Source organism: Antechinus flavipes, chromosome 3 (assembly GCF_016432865.1).
Source record: "Antechinus flavipes isolate AdamAnt ecotype Samford, QLD, Australia chromosome 3, AdamAnt_v2, whole genome shotgun sequence".
Lineage (NCBI taxonomy): Eukaryota > Metazoa > Chordata > Mammalia > Dasyuromorphia > Dasyuridae > Antechinus > Antechinus flavipes.
The window spans coordinates 89,142,622-89,158,538 of record NC_067400.1 but is presented as its reverse complement, the minus strand read 5'-3'; the positions used below and the strand labels follow the sequence as shown (position 1 = coordinate 89,158,538).

General features: G+C 32.2%; 1 protein-coding gene across 1 annotated transcript in view; it reads left to right on the top strand.

Annotated features, from left to right (window-relative positions):
- DGKH (diacylglycerol kinase eta) overlaps positions 1-15,917 on the top strand; it is a 220,383-nt gene that overhangs the window by 190,601 nt on the left and 13,865 nt on the right. The window contains exons 22-30 of the mRNA XM_051983870.1: positions 230-337; positions 2,329-2,442; positions 2,685-2,819; positions 3,609-3,775; positions 4,558-4,663; positions 7,005-7,097; positions 10,607-10,726; positions 11,095-11,200; positions 12,576-12,706. Of these exons, the coding sequence (XP_051839830.1) occupies positions 230-337; positions 2,329-2,442; positions 2,685-2,819; positions 3,609-3,775; positions 4,558-4,663; positions 7,005-7,097; positions 10,607-10,726; positions 11,095-11,200; positions 12,576-12,706 (1,080 nt within the window). The remainder of the gene's footprint in view (positions 1-229; positions 338-2,328; positions 2,443-2,684; positions 2,820-3,608; positions 3,776-4,557; positions 4,664-7,004; positions 7,098-10,606; positions 10,727-11,094; positions 11,201-12,575; positions 12,707-15,917) is intronic.

Genomic DNA, 15,917 nt, shown 5'->3' with positions numbered 1-15,917 from the left:
TTGAAAAATTTCTGCAGATTTCATCATTGGTGGAAAATAATATGAAAAATATGAAAATGGAATATTTCTAGACTTCTTTATCATAATATTTGTACTTATCTTTTGGAATTATTTAGAAATTAAAGACCTTCAGAATATGGAGGAATACTTTTGTAAGATAATTACTATGAAAACTGATTTTCTGTAGTTTTTTTTCTTTCCATTCATACTGACATCTTTTATATTTCAGTGTGATGGACAGTATATTCCCCTTCCCAGTCTACAGGGAATAGCAGTGTTGAATATCCCAAGTTATGCTGGAGGTACTAATTTCTGGGGTGGAACTAAAGAGGACGACGTAAGTAATATTAATTAGATTGAAATATGTGTTAACAAAAACGTGGGGATACTTTTCATTGTAATTATTCCATTCACTTTTAATTTAGAAAATTAATAAAAAGATATGGCAGTCAATTAACAACCATATATTGTGTCCTGGATATTGTGCTAAGTGTGGAAATATAAATATAGACAAAAAATTCCTTTCTGCAGGGAGCTTATATTCTAATGAGAAAGATAGTACATAAAAGGAAGCTGAAAAGTTGAAGAGAGAAAGAAGAGAGGACTGGGGCAAAATGGAAAATTACAGAAAACACAGGAAACAATCTAACCCTTTCTCTCCTCACGCTCCCTCACCCCCATCCTTACCCCCACTACAGTTCTACATATGCCTTCTATTAATTTTAAGTTTGAAAAAAAATTATCTTAATCAGAAGTTAATTTAAATAGTTTCTGATTGAATTTACTTTTAACTGCCAGGAATTTGAGATCAGGAGACAATTTCAAGAATATATAGGACAATAACAAAGAGAGCTTGTGCTTTAATAATGTCTTGATGGAGATTAAAAAGAGGTCCTTTCATTTTTGACTTTTTGTTTTTCTGTTTCCTTTGATTTCTCATAATTTCCTCCCCCATTTTTCTACCATAAACATACCAAAGTATGAAAATAAATTGGAAAGTGTGGACCACTTCTATAATTTAAGAGTATTTTTTTGTGATCTGAAGTCAAGAAAGTTGCATTTTAGAGCTCAATAGAAGGGTTTTCAAATCTGGCCAGTGTTGAACTTAAATCTTGACTGCTTTATATTTTCTGTCTTTGTGACCTGGGACAAATCACTTCAGCTTTGGAATTCTTTATTATGTAAATTGCAGAAGTTAGGCTAGATATGGATACATAATATAAATATTTTTGTAAGGCATCAGTTCTCCTAAAATGATATCACATCCTCAAATTTTGGGGCAATTTCTTGCCCTCAATAGTAAGATATGTGTCTTGATGTTACTGATGAAATTTTCCACTAAAAACATTAATTTTCCACTAATGATTTTATTTCCACATTAATAATCAGAAATAAGTACAATTTACTAAAGTATTCAAATATATATTTATTAGGATACCACTTCAGGTTTAAACTAACCTATATATTGCCTGATATTTTAGTATGGAATGATTATTATTTTATTTTTAATATAAAAGATTTACTTATGAATTGAAGGAAAATTATAAAGTAAATTGATTAAATTTGACTAAAAACCCAAAGTATTTCATAATAAAAAGGGTTATGGAGATGCATATAACTATAAATACAAAGTATCAATATTTTCCAATGGTAGTTTGTTTTTACATTAATCACCAGAAATAAATTACTATTCATCACGTGATTTATATGCACTCTCATTGTTGGTAATTATTTGGTAGATTTCCTTCAAGGAAGGAGCCTATAATAACACATATAACATTCTAGTCACAATTTTAATGTTTATCTCCTCTAAAGTTATAATTTATTTCAGCTTATGAGCTTTTGGGGTTTTCTAAATATTCATGTACCATTTTAGAAAGATGTACTTACATGTCCTTGATGAGAAATTTTTTGAAACTTCTTTGTGCTAGTCAGAAGCCTTTATAAATACATTAGAATTACCAAATAATTTTAAAAGGTTGCTTTATGAAGAGAGAGTGGAATAGGAGTTGTATCTACATGGTGCCTGAAACACTTATAATTATACCATGTCAACAGCCAGCTTTCATCATATTTTGTGTATAATTTGATGCTTTTTTTTTCTATTTCTTTTTGCTGGTAGGTCATATCTTAATAGAAGAGACCCAGCTTCCATATTTTGTCTGCTATTCTCTTCATTGTTTAAATCATAAATGCTTTTATACTGCAGAATGTTTTTATTTCCAAGAATTGATTTTGTTAAAGACTGAAGTTTACCTCATGCTTGCAACCTAACACTTTGTGTAACTTTTAAGCCTCTCTCTGGATGTGTGTTTATTTTCCTTGCAGATATTTACTGCACCATCATTTGATGACAAGATACTGGAGGTCGTTGCAGTATTTGGTAGTATGCAGATGGCAATGTCCAGAGTCATCAAACTACAGCATCACCGAATAGCTCAGGTCTGTGTCTTTTGTAACAATCAACAACAGGCCCTGGGTCAGGGAAAATAGAACTCGTTTAAGTAACTGATGCCAGATACTAATTTATAAAGTGTTGACTTTGCTTTAATGTTAACTCTTAACATATCTTTTCTCTGGATAATCCTGGCTAAAAGCCACAGCCTCTAAAATAAAGCTGAGTGCAGAGAGACTATTATCCAGGTCTATTTGTGCCATAAAATAGCATCTTTGTTTTATTTCAGTGTCGGTCCGTAAAGATAACCATACTTGGAGATGAAGGGGTGCCAGTACAAGTAGATGGAGAGGCATGGATCCAGCCTCCAGGGATTATTAAAATTGTGCACAAAAACAGAGCTCAGATGTTAACAAGAGACAGAGTACGTAACAGGAACCATTTTGCTGCCTGTGTCTGGTTTGTTACTTTACCTTTTGTTAAAAAACAACACAATTAACTTGACTCATTCTGGAAAATAAAAAATAAAGGGAAGATTAGGCTTTCTTCTAATATTAGAAACTCAAATGAGTTTCATGTGCTAATAAGCTCATGTGCTTATGATCAACTCATGTGCTCACTAATTCTAAGATTAAACACTTAAAACATTAAAAACATAGACTTCATTCTCTGGCCACATTTATCTTCACAGAGATTAAAATATAAAATTCAGGCACTTCTGCGTTTCAGTGCTATATCAATTAACATATACAACACATACATACATACATTTGTATGTATATATCTGTGGATTCACAGATATTTTTATTTGACTACAAAAGATATAATAAATATACATTTATAATTAACACAATAATATATTTATAATTATGTAAATATAATTATAAATACTTATTTATTTCCTATTTATTCATTATAGTTACAACATATTATGTATTTATAATTTTATGATAAAAATGTAGATATAGGTATATTTTTATATACAATTTGTGTTTTATTATGTATTTGTAATAAATGATATAACTATATAACACACACATATGTATAAAGTTATTTTTATTTTGTAGCAAAATGATTTTATCCAGTACAATTCCTATATTTTTTATTGTATTTAATTAGTTTAGTTGGAAAAAGATCGCTTTTATGCAACATTCTTATTTAATTTGGTTGCAACACAATAAGCTAATAACTCACCAAATATTGAATTCAATAGGCTTTTGAAAATACCCTCAAATCTTGGGAAGACAAACAAAAGTATGATGCTTCTAAGGTACCCTCCCGACCTCAGTTATATCCACCACAAGCTATTGATTTAGCAACAGAAGAGGAAGTTACACAGATGCAACTCTGTTCACAGGCTGCAGAAGAACTTATTACTCGGTAAGCATTAGCACACTGATAGAGTTTGATCAACCAATTAAACATTTATTAAATGCCTATTCTACTGGGTGCCAAGCATTGTACTTTGCTTCAGATGAGATTTAATATGATAAAAATGAAATAGTCCCTACTCTGAAGGAGTTTACATTTAGAGCAGGAAACAAGGGTAGCATGTAAAATATATTCACCTATTTGCAAATCTTAAAGCATGATATAAATGCTAGATCCTATTATTATTTTAATCAATAATGACTAGCCTCTCTCCTTTTCTAAGTATATCTTTTATCATTAATGTCCTGTAAATTTCTTTTTTTGCAACCAATTATTGTTGCTCACATCTATTTTTAGAATTATTTCCATCAAAAATGGTGAAAATAAAGTTTTAGCACTTAAAGTATCATGAAAAGGAAATTGTATTTTAGTACAGTTAGATTCTCTGATGGTGCAAGATAAATAAAGATAATGAATTTATGTTTTATCAAGTAATCCTTGAATATTTAAGTCATTGATTAAGTTTTGGCACTTCTGTATAAATATTTTTGGCTATATAAGGGTGTTTGTTGTAATAGAATTTGAGCTAAATTAATGGTGTTTAAACAAGTATTTTTCTTCTGCAATGTATGTATTTTGACTTAAAAGAAAATTGTTTTTAATTTATTTAAATTATTTATTATCTTCCCACATTTTTCAAATTCTCACATGTCTCCCTATCCTGATCCCACAAAACTACGTAGTGATGATCCCCTAAAAGGCAGGCTGCTAAAATTTTATTTTGTTTTTAGAATCTGTGAAGCAGCAAAAGTACACAGTCTTTTGGAGCAAGAATTAGCTCATGCTGTGAATGCATGTTCCCATGCCCTGAATAAAGCTAATCCAAGATTTCCTGAGGTAAGGAACTAGTTTTTATGGTTAAAAATTCTAATTTTTTATTTAGATTTTAGTTCACTATGTTTTCCATAGTACTGAAGTCATTACTGATAGTTTTTTTTTTTTTTAAACACGCTTAAGAATTGCAGTGATCTTAAGAGAAATGTATGATTTGTATTGATGTGTGTGGCTTCTTTTTTTGACCCATTATCTATTTGTCTTCTTTTCTGTTTTCCATTATACTATGGATTCCATTTTTGGTATATCACTATAATTTTGTTGTTGTTTGGTCATTTCAGTCGTGTCCAACCCATCAATGACCCCATTAGGGGTTTTCTTGGCAAATATACTAGAGTGGCTTGCCATTTCTCTCATTGCTCTATAATGCCTTTATCCCCATGTCTAACATCTTTTAAATGTGACTTTTCACATATTTCTCTTCTTCCCATTCCTTCTTTTCTTCTCTCTCTCTACTTCTTTTGTCATACTTCCTTATTTTATGATTCCACATGAATAGAGCCCAAGTTTTATATTGTAACCACTTTAATCAGAAGTATGTAGGACTTTTCAAAGATGTAAGCTGAAAGGATTCTTGCTTAATTTTTAAACATTAGGTTCAAAATAAATACTTTAAAAAAAAGTAGCCTTTTTATTCAAATAGATAAAATGCTTTTGTTGTCAAAATATAACTCCTTTAGAAAGATGATACTATTCTGAATGAATTGTAAAAATAGATCATAAGATTTCATTCCTTTGTCTTATTAGATAGATTGGTCTTATTGGAATCTGGGAGACCTAGGTCCAAACCACACTTTATTAACTGTATTGAGTCAATATCTTTATCCTTTTCTGTTTCCAAGGTGTCCAAGAGTACATTAAAAGGACCCAGATCTTATTTAAGAACTTTATTAGCAAGCATATCTATGAGACAACACACACATACATGTATATATGCGTGTGCAATATAAATGTACATTCCAAATCCTGTCCCTACAAAACTATAATGTATATATTTGTTTTAACCTTTTTTTCCCTTGACTCATCTATGGTACTTCTAAACATCATCCTTCTCCTCTCATCAAATTAAATTTCACTAAATCCCAGCTTCCCAGAAGTCCTCTCTTTATTATTTATCACAATTTTCATGACCTAGATCATAATTATCTTTTGTTGCCAGGATAACAACTTAAGTATACTTAGACATCCCTGCCAGCACTGAATTTAGCTTGACTGGCTAAGGGCTGCTGACTCAACACTTGGGTGGTCCCAGCTGTTTTCTTCTTCAGTTATCTAGATCTTTTCTATGGTCTCTGAAGTAACCATTTCTTCCCTGTGAGTCTTTCCTTTGTCCAGATGTCTGAATGATTCCATTTCTTTATTGGGAAAACTCATATGGTACAGATGAAAGTTAACACAAGATCCTTAGCACTTAGACTCTAAGGTTAGCGATTCTTTTTAACCTTCAAGTTAAGCATAGTTTTGACTTGTTAACGTCAGCTTGACATTATCTAGGTTAAGACATATTTTATTGCTTCTCAAATTTCATAGATTTCCGGTGACTAAATCACAGCTTCTCCTTTCCATCCCTCCCCAATAAGCCAAGTCAGAAAGCTTCACTTTCCCCAACTCCTCACTTCACAGGATTATTATTAGGAGATTAAATGAAATAATGCACTTGTATTATATTTATTTCAAGTTTATTGCAAACTTTAAAGAATAACATAAATATTAATTTTATTATTATTGCTTTTTCTAATTGAAGATTTTTTTCCCTTATTTTAAAGCCAAAATTTTATTAATATAAGTAACTTACTTAAGAGCGTTATCTGGAACACTCAGAGAGGTTAAGTGATTTACGCACTGTCATACAGCTAACATATCAAAGGCAGGACTTGAATCTGTCAAGAAGACCCTCTATTCATTCCCCATGCTTTTAAAATAAGTTACTTAAATAACACTTGAAAACAAGAATTTGGCACTATGCTCAGGTTCTAAAATAAATCTGAATATAAATCAGATGGTAGAATACTGAGAATTTAGTTAATGCCATCTTTCCTTTTATTCCTTTTGTTTGAGTTTTGAAGGGAAGTTTTTTAGAAGTGTTTTTTAGAAGTGGAGAATTGAGTATGTTTACTGAAGGCAGATGTTTGCATTTTTTTAGCCCATGAATATAAGATACAGAAGAAAGAGGGAAGTATAATGAGATAAATTTGCAAATTATAAGGAATCTTGGTTAATTCAAATGGCTTTGGAAAATTATAAGGCCAACTTAACTAAGAATCTCAATATTTTGCTGATTAGTAATGATTGGATCATATTTTAATTCAGTACCACTTATCTCTGTGATGTTCTTCTTTTCCAGAGTCTTACCAGAGATACTGCCATCGAAATAGCTGTCAATGTGAAGGCACTAAATAATGAAACAGAGTCTTTACTAATTGGGAGAGTTCCTTTGGTAAGGAGAGGGAAAGAAATGTTTGATATTAGGGCAATATGAGAGAATTCATTAGAAGGCAGATTCAATAATGAATCTTTGCTCATGAGGTTTAGGTGTTTCCTGTCCCTTTTTCTAAGTTCTTTCTTCTAGTGAATGAAAATCATTTCTATGCAAAAACAAGAAAAATCTATTCACGTGCTGTGCCCTGAATGTATTATAGATTTGTAGATTTAATTGCAGCATGTTCCCTGAAAACATATAAGCATTCTTTTGCTAGTATTTCTCCAGAAACACTTCCAGAGGAAGGCCAGGTTATAATTCACTGAATTAACACTGAAAACATAAATGATATAATCTCTGTTTGCCCAGAAGGGGGCAAATGTGTAACATGATTGGTCTTAGCCAGAGTTAGACTGTTCCAAACATAGGTTATCCTTTAGCCTACCTAAGCATAATGCCAGAAAAACCTTGAAATATTAAATGATATTGGAGATGTAGTTTTAGTTTCCTAAGGCAAGCATTCTTGCTTAAGCTTTTTTTGTCATGGACCCCCCCTGGCAATTTACTGAAGGCTATGGACCTCTTCTCAGAATAATGTTTTAAAATAGATAGATTTACAAAGGAAACCAATTATATTGAAACACAAGTACAATTCTTAAAAAAAAAAAAAAAAAAAAAAAACCAAAAAAACAAGTTCATGAACTGTAGGTTAAGAACCTCGGACCTAGGACTTATTCCAGGGGATGTAGTTAAGGTCCAGTCCAGAACCAACAGTTTATGAATCTCCAGTCCTTAACTTCCTTAGCTGTTGAGCACAGTACAGTGAAAATGGTGGGTGATAAATATTTATTGGATAAGTATTAACTAAGAATTAATTACATCTGGATATCATAGCTGGAAATAGAGATAGGTAGACAGATAGTTGTGAATCACTTATTAAATGATTCCAGGGTATAAGGCATTGTGCTACACACTGGGGACATATATGCAAAATATTTCCTGTAGAGATAAACATAAACATATCCAACTCCCCCATGCACAGATATTTAGATAGATACATAACTAAAAATTATTGGATATGTAATTGATAATGGATAGATAGATGATAGAGATGAAGGAAGGAAGGAAGGAATAAAATAAATTAGGAAGGAGGAAGGAAAGCAGGGAAGGAGGAAAGAAAGGAAAAAGAATTCTTAAAGAAACACAAGTGTTAAGAGGAAACTAGCTTGGAGTCAGTTTTCATGGGAGGCTGGCATTTCCTTCTCATGCCCTTGTCCTGATGTAGATATGTGCACACAGACATTTCCTTTTGGAATCACTGTGCAGGGCTCCAAAGCCAGAACTACAGAAGCTGGAACAGCCCTGTCTTTGGTGAACATGACTGGTAGTGACAAAATGGAATCCTGTGCCACCTGGCATTCCCTCCTTTTCAGCTGTGAGGCCTTATCACCTATTCTTAGCAATGACTGGCAGTGACTTCTTGCAGCTTCAGTCAAATGTGGCTTTGATCCCAGTTACTAGAATGAAGATTTGTAAAGGGAAGCTATTAGAAGTAACACAGTTTCTAAAACTTTACAGCAGACAAAGTGTACTAAACAATATAGCTTTTTCATGTGACCTTGGCAAATCACTTAATCTTTCAGGGATATCTTTTAAAAATATGATATTATATATTAATTTTTAAACTGCAATAGTGAAAAGAATTTCCTACTGAAAGTTCCCTAAATAAATGAAATTGATGATGTGGACCAAACAAAACTGTTCCAAAATGAACAATTCATTGCATATGTTAAGATGAAATGAGAGATAATCTCTGTTCTTAGCCTAACTGGAGGAGGGGAATAGTATATTAATTTTAAAAATGTTTGGGACAGCTAGGTGGCACAGTGGATAGAGCACCAGCCCTTAATTCAGGAGGACCTGAGTTCAAATTTGGCCTTAGACACTTAATACTTCCTGTCTGTGTGACTCTGGGCAAGTCACTTAACCTCAATTGCCTCAGTTAAAAAAAAAAGGTTGTTTTTTTTTTTTTTTTTTGCCTGTGATACAGGCAAGTCACATGATATTAATAAGTCAGGAGCAGGATTTTAATTGAAGTTTCTCCAATGCTGTCTTGCCCCTTCTAGGCCATTCACTTTCTGCCTTGCACATGTTTGCTGAATTAACACAATAGAATTGCAATGAGGGGAATTTTTAGATTAAATTTGCCTGTGAGACAGGAAAAAGATGATAAAAAAGATAATAGAAATGTTAAGCTTAAAAATAAAAGTGAGTCTTATTCTATAACTTTTTACAATAGTGATATTTGTGCTCTTTGAACATAAAGTATATGTTGATGTTATGAAGAAATATTTTCTAAGTATTTAAAGTGACCTATCTTTACTATAACACACACATACACACACACAAAGAACATGTCCACATATGCATATATGAGTGACAGTCACTTGGGAATGATAGTAAGATTTATTTATAGAAATTGATTACAGAGCTAATATTGTATCAGCTACAAGAAATGCATTTGAACTCAAAGAAAATGATTGTTATTCTAAGGGAGCTGAAAATTCCGTCACAAAGAATATATTTTGTTTATACCAAGTTAAAAACATTCTGCAAATTACAAAATTCAATTTACTTTAATTTTAGTTTAATTAAATGCCTATTGTAAAAAGAACTGAGTTAGGTACTGGGGTTACCAAATCTCTACCCTAAAGAGCATAGGGCAAGAACTCAAATGACTACAATAGTAATTAATATGTCATAAGAATACAGAAAATTTCCAAGGAGAACAGCAAATAAGACACCCTAAGAGAAAGAAAGAAATGGGTTGAAGAATAAAGCAACCACCTTTATTATGAATACTATTTCCCCTCGGACCTTGGAAAGTTAGTCTAGGACTTGGAACCTAAGAGTCTTGGGAGTAGCAACAATTAAAAGACTACTTTTGGTAGAATGTTTACTTTTTTGCCTACTTAAATCTTTCACTTGACTAATTGTATATTACCTTATTTGTTTCACCTTAGTCTCTACAATTTTGCTCTAGACATTTCTGAGTCTCATGCTTATTTTTCTTATACTTGCATGTCAGAAGGTTTCTATCCCAAACAGTTTTCATAAGGCATATCTTTGACCATCATTTTCTGTATTCATGATGACTTTTATTCTGCTTATTTAAAAATTGTGTTTCTTTCATATAATTGGTCTAGCCAGTCTGAAGAAGAGTAATTTCCTACTTTTTTACATAGAGAAAGAAAACAACCCAATAACAATATACATAAATAGAAATGTCAGAAAGCAACACTTTTACCCTGTGAGGTTACTAAAAGTACAGCAGCTGTTGATGATATCATTGGGAAGCAGGGATTACAGCTCGAGTGGAAAGAATATCATGTTTCATATAGTGATTTAGAAACAAAACGCCACACATTTTTTCATTGCTAACTAGATTAATAAAAGTTATGCAAAGTTACTTTCAAAGTATTTCTCTGAGGTTGATAAAGAAATATTTTTAATCTTCTGGTAAATAGCAGTTGGAATCTCCTCATGAAGAACTGGTATCCAACGCTTTACATGGTGTGGAGGTGGAATTGCAGAAATTAGCAGAGATTCCATGGCTTTATTGCGTCCTACATTCAAATGATGATGAGGTTTGTGAACTTTGCTTCATTTCAATATGAATTTTGTTCTTTTCACATTAAAAATAAAAAAGAGGGAATATAAAACAGACAAAATAATTAAGAATAATCTTGATTTTTTTTATTCTATACCAGAGCACACTTATGAATTCTGACTTCCAGCTGGCCTGCTTCTGCACAAGACTTAAAAAGTCCTTATGTAAATAGAGGTAGCCGAGGGTCTTATGAACCACTGGATATTGAAAATGTTTTAAAGTTACCCTGATTTCATGATATTGACACTTAGAAGAAATATTCAAGCATTGTCTTTATTGTACCTAGTGGGTTTCCCTTCCCAAAATCGCATAGAAGTGGCTCATTTTAAAATTTGTTTCGAACAGGATCCTCCTTTGGATTATACAAAAAGAAACAAAAGCACTGTATTTCGCATTGTGCCCAAATTTAAGAAGGAGAAGATCCAGAAGATGAAGGCGAACCCACTACCTGGTAGGTGCTCCATGTGACAAGCAGAAGCATATTCTCATTATAAAAGAACTGATGAAAAAAACGTTGCACCTAGAATATGTAGAAAGGATTCGGTGGGCATCCACATTTATCAGCTGTATAAGGAAATAAGGTAACTGTTTTTTTGCCTTCTACTTTGCTTGGTGGATGTCAGTGTATTTGTGTTTGGCTGGTTCTTTATCCTCCTAAACAGCAATTGAAGATACTGGTATGTGACTTGTCTTTGCATTTCAAAGGGAAGGATCCAGACATTCTAAAGTCCTTTAATGGAGAATAGAGCTTTCATCTGCTCCTCTAACCTACTAAATATGTTTCCCTAATAGTCATACAATCTCTTTTTCCTTTCATGTATAGAACCTTACCCTGCTATTTCTTCATCCAAATACACACACACACACAGAGCAACACCTATGTTTATAAAATAAAGATTAAATAATCTCTTTGCTCTTCCTTTCCAATTTTCCTTTTATTCATCTCTAGAGATTGAACCTGTTGACATTATATGCCTAAAATACAAACAAGAGCTGACCTTTCTGGTGGTAGCTGCCTTTTTTTTTTTTTTTAACAACCAAACACATTTATTGCCTATTTGAATTAGTTTTCTTACACAAAAAACTCATAAAATCTTAATGATGAGGTTTATAAAACAGTTATTTAAGAACCAATTTTTAAAAACTACAACATGGCACATGAGTAGGTTAATTTGAAACTAATCAATGTTTAAAAATGTGCAAGAAAATGATCATTCTGTACTAAACAATAATATAACATGACTAACCTCAGAGTGTAGTGATGAAGCTTTTAAATGACCTATTAAGTTGATTTAATAGAGTAGTGACTACTTTAATTAAGAACATTAGAGAAATCAGTAGAAGATTCAACAAGATTGTAATCAGAACAAAGTTTCTGTAAAATTGAAAACCCCATATCTGATTTATAGTCTAATTAGAATTTGTAGCTCATTTCTACTGATAATGGAGCTTATTAATGGTCAAGAAGTAATCAGAAGTCATTTAGCCCATATATTGCTGGTCCTAATAGTAAAAAAGTAAAGTTTTGATATATGTTTTGTAGTTTGGATAGAGGAAATTGGACTAAAGCTGAAAGCACGGCTGCAAGGCAATCAACCCTGATTTTGGATAAATACTTTCTCATATTTATTGCTAATCTGTAACCTGCATGGAAAAAACAAAACAAAACCCAGGAAATTGTCCAGTTTTGTGGAAATGATACCTTTAACCTTTTCTTTGGCTAGCACTTGCAGTTCTATTCTGTTCTCCTCTCTCTTTTTGCCATCCTTTGCTTGTAATGCATTGAGCATGAGAAATTAAGGGGGTTTTGCTCTTAACTTTGGTAGTTCAAAAGTGGGGCACAGATGAAGTTGCTGCTTGGCTGGATCAGCTCAATTTGGGAGAGTACACAGAAATCTTCATCCGCCATGACATCCGAGGGGCTGAGCTTTTGCACCTGGAAAGGCGAGATCTTAAGGTATTTCCTTTGTGCTACTTTTCTGCTCTTAAATTTTTTCTTACATCTTAATTCCTTTCTTTTGTTCCCCTTTTGTCATGTGCTTGTGGCTTGGCTTATCTTATGCAAATATGCAATAAATTAATCCATACCATCTTGTGGCCTGAGCTCTTTCTGTATTGCATTGTATTTGAATCTGAGAATATCAGCAATATGTTCTTGTCAAATGCTTCACACAGAATGATAACATAGCTGAGACTCAATGAACATAATTATTTCCCTCTGCAACAGCAGCAGCTATGACTATATACTTACCTGCTTGAGCTTACTGCATGAAATCAATTTGGAAGATGACAGCTGCTGGTGAAAAATCTCAAAGGCTTCTCATGTAAGATCAAGAGCTGAAAATTTGTTCATAATCATTAAGCAATTTAGTAAGCATATATAAGGATTTGATGGGTGAAAGTTAGAACAGTAGTCATTTACATATCTTATTTCTCTGATAGTAAAACTGAAATTTGATCATGGGCCATGTTAAGAATAGTAATAAATTGAAATTTCTTATCAGTTAACTACTTAAAATTCATTTTTTCATTAGCAAATTAAATCAAAATTATTATCATTTTTAAAGAAAACATGGAGCTAGATTGTCAAAAGCAATAGGGTTAGATTTCTGTTTGCAGAAAGGCACTATTTGACCAAGAATTAGCATTAGAAATATCCAAATTATTCTAGATTTGTGTGAGAAGAAATTGTCTAAAGACTTAAATTGTTTTTTCTTATTCTTATATTTATAGAACACTGAAATTTGCAATACATACATCATTTCATTTGATTGTTATCATAACTTTTAGAAGTAAAGGAAAAAATATTTTCATTTTATACATTAAGAAAATGAGGCTCAGAAAGTTTATCTTTATTAATGTTCTTAGTAGCTCACATTTGTATGGTGGTTTAAATGATTTGCCCACAACTAGTGAGCACAAGGTTAGCTTTCTCATTACAAATGAATTAGCTATTGTTGCTAGCTTAAGTAGTAGACAAATAAGAAAAAAGTCTCTTTGTATGTTGGAACAGTATACATTATTTATATTAGCATTAAGAATTACAAGTGATCAGTATCTTTAGACATAATGCATCTTAAAAACCAATTGCAGGGTGCAATCACAACTCTGTCTTCACTTATTTTGATTATGGAGTGATGTCTTTGCTTATATGGACATTAGGGGAACCAGGCAAATGTGCTAGTAAAAGTGTTCAAAAGATCTTCAGCATTCCTTGGGATTCCTAAATTTATCATCATGAAAGGAAATTAGACTTTAAAAGTTTTATATAGTATTTTCTTTCCCTCCAGATAATTTAGTTCTAAAGTACAATGATAGTGGAAAGAATTAAATGAATATTGTTCCAAATCATAGCAAAACTTTTTGCTTCAGAAATGATCACTCCTTCCTGATTCATTGGTGAGGCTATTGGCAATAGTTATCTCCTCTAGATATGAGGAGATATGAGTCTTGGAAGAATTGTAATAATGACTAGAGGTATGAACAGGGTTAGAAATTTTTACATTTATTTTCAGCAAAAGAAAGCTAGTTAAACATACCTGATACCTCTTTGATTGTTCTTATCTAGTTCTTAGAAAATCATTTTACAGATTGTGTTCTGCCAACTTTCATGTACATCATATGCGAAAAGAATTCAGTATGTTATGTAAGATAGTGTCAGAAACCATATTGTTTTCTTTTTCTGTACTATCAATGAAGTTCCTGAGTTTATACAAAGGTACTTGAGGGCAGTTCTATTGTTTTTCAATCTTTATCTAAAAATACTACAAATTACATATGATGGTAATTGTAATGAAAATGAGCTTAGTTTTACTTATTTTGACATAACATTTTGTGATTAGTCCTTTATTCTGAAGATATCCCAGATACCTAGAATTTGGAGACTAGCATTTGGGACTAGCATCAATATATTTATGTCCAATAATTAATAAATCCACATGAATTTATTGAACACTTGCTACATGTCGACTAAATGCTGGGGGATACAAAAAGAAAATAAAAATGGCCCTTGACTTCAAGGTGCTTAAAATTCAATGAGAGAAACTATATATATACATATACATATACATATATATACACACACACACATACATACATATAAATGATACATGTACATGCATGATACATATAGTATAAGTGAAATATAATTTTTGATAGGAACTAATATCTTTAACAACATAAGAGGAAAACTAGGAACAGTATCCAGCAGAAGGTCGTTTTTGAGCTGAGACTTGAGGAAATCTTGGGATTCTAAGAAGGAAAGATGAGAAGGGAGGTCAGACTAGATGTGGAGGAAGCTAGAGGAAAGTCATGGAAATGGAAGACCCAGGATCATATGGTATGTAGGACTATAGAAAATAGATCAGTATGGCTAAATTGTAGAATATGTGGGGCTAGAGGGAGCAATGTGCAAGACTCTAGATAATTAGAGGAAAGGGTTATTAAATGCTTTAAGTGCCTACCAAACAGTTAATATTTGATCTTGCATATAAAAGGGAGTTTATTGAATAGAAAGGCTGAAATGTTCTTATCTACACTTTAAGAAAACATTTCTGTAGCTATGTAAGAGATAGTTTGAAGAATGGAGAGATTGAAAACAGAGAGACATATTGGAAATGCTTGCAGTTATCTGGGTGAAAAGATAGATAGTAAGATAGATAGATAGATAGATAGATAGATCGATCTGGGAGTTATCTAAGTAGTGATATAATTAAGCTAATAAAATTACTAAGGGAGTGCCTAAAGGGAAGAGAAAGGGAGTCTGGAGAGAACTTTGGCAGCCTATTTACAGTTAATGGGTATGATACAAAAATTCAGCAAAAGAGATCAGTGAGAGGTCAGACAAGTAAGGGGAGAACCAAAAAAAGAGAAATATCACAAAAATCCAGAGGGTTCCATATTACTTTAGGTATTTTAGAGATTTTGTTTGTTCTTGCTAATAGCTATTGCCTAGAAAGGAGAAAAACAACTATATTACTTTCTCAAAATTAAAGGAGAAAGAGAAAAGTAAGTGAGGGAAAAAGTGTTCATTTGGAAGATGGCAAGGCAGAATGGAAAAGACTAGAACTGAGACTAAGGAGAATGGAATTATAGCCTTAATTTTGCTACTACATGGCTATGGGTACAAAATTATTTCAGCCACAGTAGCTTTATCCATAAATTCTAGG